At 49.4% G+C, this 7,687-nt stretch overlaps 1 protein-coding gene across 1 annotated transcript in view; it reads right to left on the bottom strand.

Moving 5' to 3' along the window:
• Window positions 1-1,960: 1,960 nt before the first annotated feature.
• The window catches only part of ADAMTS16 (ADAM metallopeptidase with thrombospondin type 1 motif 16), a gene marked incomplete at both ends in the record, with an annotated part of 178,275 nt that continues 172,548 nt past the window's right edge, over window positions 1,961-7,687 (bottom strand). Inside the window, 2 exons of the mRNA XM_080697811.1 lie at window positions 1,961-2,076; window positions 3,278-3,425. Coding sequence (XP_080553937.1) covers window positions 1,961-2,076; window positions 3,278-3,425 — 264 coding nt within the window. The remainder of the gene's footprint in view (window positions 2,077-3,277; window positions 3,426-7,687) is intronic.

Below are 7,687 nucleotides of genomic sequence, written 5' to 3'. Positions count from 1 at the left end.
GCTATCTGAACGGGCTTGCTGGGTGGTAAGTGTAAGTGGGTAGGCTCTGGTTAGGCTAGGTGGGTCACTGGGGGGTGGTCTTGACGAGTTTGTCTGTCCCTGCCCACTTCCTGTCTCAGTCTCTGTCTACCACATTCTGCTGCCATGATGTGTCTACCTCGAAGCTGGCCAACCATGGATACAACTTTTGAAACCATGAGCAAAAATAACCCTTTCCTTCTAAAAGTTATTCTTGTCAGTATTTTGCTTACAGAAACAAAAGTCGAATAACACACCAGCTTTACTGATGGATTTCAGAATTGTCAGACTTCATTAAAATAATACCTCTCAATGTGAAGAAAATAATTTCTCTAGGTTATGCAAGACAACATGTCTTGGAGGGTATAAAGACAGATATCATGAAGTAAGGCGTGGGTGAGTTTATCACATAGCGAGGGCGCAGGTGCGCAGGCTGGGCGGGGGCCGAGGCGCAGGAGTAGGGTCATAGCACCTTACTCCTGCACTCTAAACAATTGGCTAAGAAAAAGCCTTTTCTTAAGAGTTATAATTATATGTGAACACTGTAAAATGATATGGAATAAAATACACATTGTATGACGTTTTCTAAAAAAAACAATATCCTGTCCCTATGTCCTTTTGGCTCTCCTGCTCTGAGAACCCTGCCTAATACAAGCAGGGATTAAGGAGTTAAACGCGGCCTCCTTTTTATTTAAAGTGGCACACAGCTGCCACGGCCTTCCCTAGGGCCTCGTCCTCACTGGGTTGGGGGCGTATCCTCCTGGTCCAGTTCCAGCTCCTCCTGTGCTACTCCAGAGCTCCGTTTCCCCCTGAGACTCATCTCTCTGTATCTCATGCCAGCCCTCCATTTCAGAAGCCAACCTCATGAGGAATTACGACACAGTTCAGAAGCACGCCATACAATATAAAATTTATTATAAAACTTCAGCAAATATAAATATCCAGGTGCCCATTCCGAATGAAGCCACACTGTCGGAGGAGAGAGCAAACATGAGCACCGATGATGACAGGAGGAGGCTGGAGGCCTGCTGTGGGGCGGCTGGCCGTGGAGCTCAGCCAGAATTACAGAAAAGACCAAACTTACAGAAGAAGCTTGAAGACCCCACAGCACACAAACACAACGCCAGGCTTCCGGGCATGGGTGTATTCGTTGTGTGGCTGGTGTCTCTTATGGAGGGGCCACTTTTTCTGGGACAGAGGTTCTGATCCATCCTGTAAAACTGCAAAGCACTGAGTTTATATAGGAACAGTCACTTGTAAGCAACTGAGACAGGTAAAAGTAAGTATAAGGAGCCTTTCCCCTGCAGGGCTTTTCCTCTTCCCATTTCCATGGCAAGGTCCCAGATGAGCACGCCGGCTTCCTGGCCGGTACCCTTAGGGTCAGCACAGCTGCTGTGGCCACTGAGCCAGGCAGGACCCAGGCAGAACCAGGCACTCCGGCACCTGCCCCTCCATTCAGACGGGTTGGCTGATCCTGATGGCCAGGGGCCTGCCGTGGGGCACAGAGGCTGGATTGAGTGGCAGCTATTTGCACATTGCTTTATTTCATAGCATTTTCTTCTTTTTACCTAGCACCAGTCATGTAGCTTTTATTAAGTTCAGCTCTGCTGACTCTTGCACTTGATTTATCTGAAGCACAAACACAGGTGAGCGCTGCTGCTGCTTTGCTCTGCAGCGTGGGCCCTCCTGCCTGACGTGCCAGAGGTCAGCCTGAGAGCCCCATGCTGCGACCCAGCAGAAGAGCATGCACTCGTGTGAGCACAGGTTTGCATTCAGCTCTCCCAACACACACATATACTCTGGACCCAAGAGTCTAGTGCAGTTTTTCCTCTTCCAGCTGCAATCTCCCTTGGGCATGCCCGTGTGTGCACTGCACAGCTCATTAGTTCTGAAGTTTCTCTGAGCCCTGGGTGTCTTCTCTGCTGTGGAGACTGGTCCTGACTCACAGGTTGGACGTGGAGCAAGTCTTGCAGCACTGCTTGCCATAGAACTTGTGGCTGCACATCCCGTGCTGCGGCACCAGATAGCACCAATGGAAGTGGTCTTTGCAGAAGGTGTCTGGAAACAAGCATACTCCACATCAGTCAAGTGATGCTGCCGGCTAATACCTCTTCTTGGTAAATAAAACAAATTTATAATGGCTTTGAAGCTGCCGAAGGAGGGTAGCTGCTATGGTCAGATACAGAATGTCCCCTAAAGAGCTCAAGGTTGATATAGTTAAATCATGAGGGGCTGTAATCTCATCAGTAGAAAAATCCAGTGCGATGGATTTATCTGTGGTAGTGTAGGTGGGTAGGGTGTTTCTGGAGAAGGTGGGTACCTGGTGTTATGGCCTTAGGATTGTTTCTTTGTCTGTGAATCCCCTTGTTTACTTGCGGGCTCTCTGGCTTCCGGCCTCCATGATGTGAGAGCAAAGCCCTTGCCTTCTACCTCTCTCTGATCCTCACTGCCACACCCTGAGCCTCACAGCCCTTGGCCTCATACAGACTGAACCCAGGATCTCCGATAAACTGAGCAAAAAAAATCTTCCTTCCTCTAAGTTGTGTGGTCACTTATTTGTGACTCTAGTGGGGAGAATGTTGACTTAGCAGCTCTTCAGGTCTAATGGGGAAGGGGGCAGTAGAACTTGCTTTCTTCCCAAGACCTTTGTTCAGGTTTCCTACTGAACTGAAATCTTCTTGTCCTCAGCACATGTGCTCAACCACTTGTTCATCCATCCAGCATGATGTACCCTCTGAGCACCGCATGCCAACTACTAATTCGCTGGGTGAGCTCAGCCTTTCCCTGACCCCAGCTGCATTTATACTCAGAGGTCCCTGGGCAGGCAGGTTGGCTCTGCTCCTGCCAGAGATTTTTTTATGTGTGCAAAGAGTGACATTTAAAGACCACCAGAGGAGTAAGGGAGGCTTTTGTGTACTGTAGAAGAAAATCTGCTTTAGATAAAATTGTATTCTTTAAAAAGTGTAAGTAGCACTGACAAAAGATAGAAACCTGCTCTCTTAAGCTAGACTTAGGACACAACCATCTCTGTCCTTTCTGAGGAGGTATGAGGGTGGCAGGGATCTGCTCTGTGACTATTTCACTGTAAAACTGAAGGAGACAGTGAAGAAAGAGAAAGGCGGAGCAGACACACGGTCCAGCTCTGGGATTCCTAGCCAGCCGGAACCTCTGCTTCCTCAGGCCTTCTAAGGAACAGCTCCAGAAACCTGATGTTCCCTCCCCAAATGCCCAGATCCAGCTGAGGGGCTCCAGCACTCACCTTTCTTCTCCATGATGGGGCAGAAGTGGGTGTTGCAGGCCTGGGAGGCCTCAGGCTTCTGGTGTGGGAAGCAGTCAGAGGCAGGCCGGCCCCCTGCCAGGCACTGCACGGACCTCCTCTGCACGCCACCCCCACAGCTGGCTGTGCACTGCAAGAAAACACACGGCATCACTAGGCTGCCAGGGAACTTAGTGCAGAGACAGCCTTCTAGTGCCCACCCATCAAGGAAGGCACCCGCTGCAGACCAGAGCATCTTTAATGAGGATGAGGGTCACTAAATGGCAGGTGAAGGAATGCTCAGCCAGGATGCAGCTGCCATAGACCCTGCTCAGTGTGCTGGATATGGGCCAGGCCCTGCTGGAGCATTCTAAGCCAGCCCAGGACCTGCTGCTTGGGTGGGAGATAGTCTTGGTGTGGGAGGCTTGCACAGGCTGGGCTTTGAGCTACGCAGGCTGATGTGACAGCTTGAGCTCAGGGCTCCTGAGATCAGGCACTCTGAGGCAGAGTACACTTGTTTAAAAAATTAAATACAGAGTATGCTGAGCTATAGTGGTGGCACATGCCTATAATCCCAGTACTTCAGAGACTGAGACAGGAAGATTATCAGCTTCAGCAACTTAGTGAGATCCTGTTTCAAAAGAAAAAATAAAATTGGGCTGGAAGTGTAGTTCAGAATACTCTTGGGTTCAATTCCCAGTACCACCATCCCACACATATACAGAGTAAGTATGTCTAATAAAAAATAGTCATGGATCATCATACTGTCTCCTCAAATTACAGGCAATATGGAAAAAGAAAAAAAATAGATTTCACTCCCAATAAAGTTACCTATGAGCTATCCTCTGTTTAAAAACAAGAAAAGCCTTCCCATTTTGGTTTTCATTTAAGGTATTTGAAAGCAGAAGATTGCTGTCGTTACCCCCAGGAGCAGGACAAAGGTGCTTTCCCACCTGTGCCGGTTTCCCTCTAACTCCTGTGGCCTGGGCCAGCCTTGAGTGGTTGTGCTACATTACTTCTTCTCTTTCTCCCTCCCAAGCATCCCCCTCTGCTCAGACTCCTCAAGGTGGTCTCCCTCTGAGACTGTTTGATGACCATGCTCTGGAATAATCCCGGTATGGGTATGGAGCCAGGAGAGAAGTTAAGGTAGGTCTAGAGTGTCCTTGGGGAGTCACTGATGGTCTGATGGACACAGGATGCTGTCATGTGTCTGGGATGCTGAGGTTGCTTTCTGAGCCAGGCAGGAAAGTAGCTGTACCTTCAGGGAATTTCCTCAACACGCCGTTCTTCTGTGGGCCTCAGGGGAGAGACTTGAGGAGCCCATCCCTACAGGAGCTCGAGGAAACCCAGCCCTTCTAGACCCTGTCTGGGGAGAGAGCCTGCAGCCATGGGGCTTTTGTGAAGCCATTCACATCCCTGGATGCTGAGTAGCAGCAGAGAAAGGAGGGAGTGCCCTCCCTCCTTCAGGCTCAGGCAGATCATCTTTCGCTAGCTGGACAGAATACACACCACAACACATGAGCAGGACCCCTGTGAGATCAGCTGTGGGCAAAGAAATCAGGGGTAAGCCACTAGCGAGACAGGGGAACCCGAGCCCACAGGGATGAATCCACCCCAAAGAGGAAAAGCACAAGTCTAGACTAAATATGTAAATTGCACTCAAACAAGACTACCACAGGTTCAAAAATGCTAAGAATGTAAGCAATTAAAGAGACACCTGCAGGAAGATGGGGCCAGATGACAGTTCAGATGTCCTGGTGTGGGGTGGATAAATAAATGGCTGCTTAGCTGGCAGGGATAACTTGTGAAAAGCCCAGGACCCAATGGCTCATCTCGCTTGCTCAAACCTTTCAAGACAGTGTGCCTCGTGGAATGCACTGCAGCAAGCTCCAGGAGCAGGCTGCCGCTGACTTGCCACAGCCCAGATAAGCCTACTGGGGTAACCAACCACACGACCAAGGCGTCTAGCTTCTCTCCAAACCTTGCTGCAATCCAATCATTCAAAGTGACCTCAAGTTCCCTGAACACAGCAATGGAGCTAATAACACATCCTCCTGACTCCCTGGAGAGGGGAGAAGTCAGGACAGAGTGCCCCGGGGCTGCTGAGATGAAGGAACTGTTCATTTTTTTATGTTTTCCTCTTTGGGTAAAGGATGAGCAGGCCCCTGAGTCGTGTCTGGAACATTTCTGCGGGGCTTAGGCCTTCCCTTCAGCACCAGCTCCAGCCAAAGCCACTGATAATTCAGTCTCAGCATATGACTATAGCAACCAGAACAAATAATGCTGTGGGCAGATTCCTGTCTGATTTCTGAAGTATCAGGGTCATACACGATACAGCCAGATGTTTCCCATTGCGCATTACATCGTTCTGAACATTCTGCGCAGCCACAACCCTGCCTTTGATCTCCCAGCTCTGCGTGGTGCCGGGCCCCTCCCAGCTCACGGGTGTCCCCGGGGCCCTGGGGGTGTAGGTAGCCTTGGTCCTGAGACTGTTTTTTTCACAGGGTCTTCTTATTGGATACATCCACAATTGCTGGTGTTCACAAGTTCCCTGTCCATCAGGCTAAAATTCCTTTCTATTCAGCAGCCAGAGAATTCAGCTCTTGCTAAAGATATTATACCTCCATTACAAATCAAAACGTCTCGCCAGAGATTTTTGCCACTTAAACTGTTCTAAAGTAATGACTATTAGGTTTGCTTCAATTTGCCATTGGTTCTCTTAGTCAGCAAATATTAATCATTCAACTTTCCTGTCCTGATATTGTTCTAGGCACCAGATATTCAATGACACACACACACACAAGCAACTCAGCCCCTGGACTCAGGGTACTTGCAGAACCCACGAGCCAAGAGCCAATGTGTGGTCCTCCTCGGTCTGGGCTCAGCTGGTGGCTCCTGTGCAAAGCAGACTGTCAGCATCTCCTCAGCCCTCATCACATCACCGTATCAGAGTCTGCTCCCTGCTATGGCCATGCAGATGCACGGTGAGTCTGAGAGGCACTGGTCTGAGAAGTGTTTAAGTTCCTCATAAAAAACATGTGTGGGATAAACAGCCTTTAAGCTTCTCAAAATTTGCCTATCTTTATGTAAGCTCAAAGAACTAAGATTGTTGTTCATCTCTAAACTTTGAAACTATTTTGGAGGAAACAAAACAAGAAAATATTTTGAAGTAAGAAATATGTTGATATACAAGGATGGAAGGAAAAGATGAAACTTGAAAATGTGTATTCATTTTTTTTTCCAGGGAAGGGAAAAATGCAAGTTGTTCATCAACAGCACAAACATGGTGGCTTGAAACTCGGCTCTGTTTGGAATACACATTCCAGATTGTCCCTGGCATCTGTGGGTTTCCAAACAAACTAATGCTGAGAAGCACCTGGAGCCCTGGACAACACGAAGACTCCAGGGCGAGGACCTGGGACCAGGAAGGACCAGGAGGGGCCAGAAGACTGAAGCCGGACAAGTGTAGTGGGCCAACAGCACTAGCCAAGGGTGCCCAAACTCCTGATGTTGGCTCCTCCCCCAGACCCACGGTTCTCATATTCGAATGTGCATTAAAACCACCCGGGCGGGGGTGCTTGCTGAAATAGATAGCTGCAAAAGCCGGAGCTCGAGCGGGTGTGACTGGTACCTGGGAACCTGCATTCTGACCCTGAACCTGCTGCTGCAGCTTGGAACACTAGAGAGAACTACAGCTGGCAGTTCCAGTTGCATTGGTGAATACCTTTTTACCTTTTCTTTTTTTTTAATTTTAGAAACTGATTTTGGCTCCACCTAAATCTAACATAAATGGTACCTAGCACTAAAATGTGGGCTGACTGTGACCACTGGTACATGTTCCCCCATAAGGCAACTAAAGCTATACCTTAAATGTGGACCTTGCAGACGTTGCTGTCCCTCAGTGTGAATGGCCTGCTCTCCACCCATCCCATCACAGCCTCGCCTGGAGTGCCCCTTCTAAGTGTAAAGCCTGCCCCGCCCCACAGTGCTATCTCCTGCTCAGTAGTTCTGTAGAATCAGGGGATTATCCTCTGAGAGCTGCCTCTACTACAGGTGTGGAGCCTCTAGGGCGTCTGCTGCTAATGGGTGAGTGCACCCTTGGAGGCTTTCTTCAGTGAGTAGTAGCTGAGGCCAGCTCCTCCCTGGAGTGGCAGGACACAGAGTGTAAAGCAGGAGCACCCCTAGACTTGGGCTGGCCAATACCCCCACCACAGGGACCTTCCACACCTCAGGAAAGCTTCCTTGCCTCCCCTGCTGCTGGACTCAATCATGCCTCAACTCAGTGTTCAGTTCCTCCAATTTAACTGGGCCTGAAGCCATCTCCACCTGAGTCCAGGAGCTCCTGCCAAGACTCTGTCCAGTTGGCAAGATTAGATGCAGAAAAGAGTTATGGCAGTATCCCGGGGCATGGTC

This window comes from Muscardinus avellanarius, assembly GCF_963383645.1.
Source record: "Muscardinus avellanarius genome assembly, chromosome: 1".
NCBI lineage: Eukaryota > Metazoa > Chordata > Mammalia > Rodentia > Gliridae > Muscardinus > Muscardinus avellanarius.
Note: the sequence above shows the minus strand (reverse complement) of the source record. Positions and strands in the feature narration are given on the sequence as shown.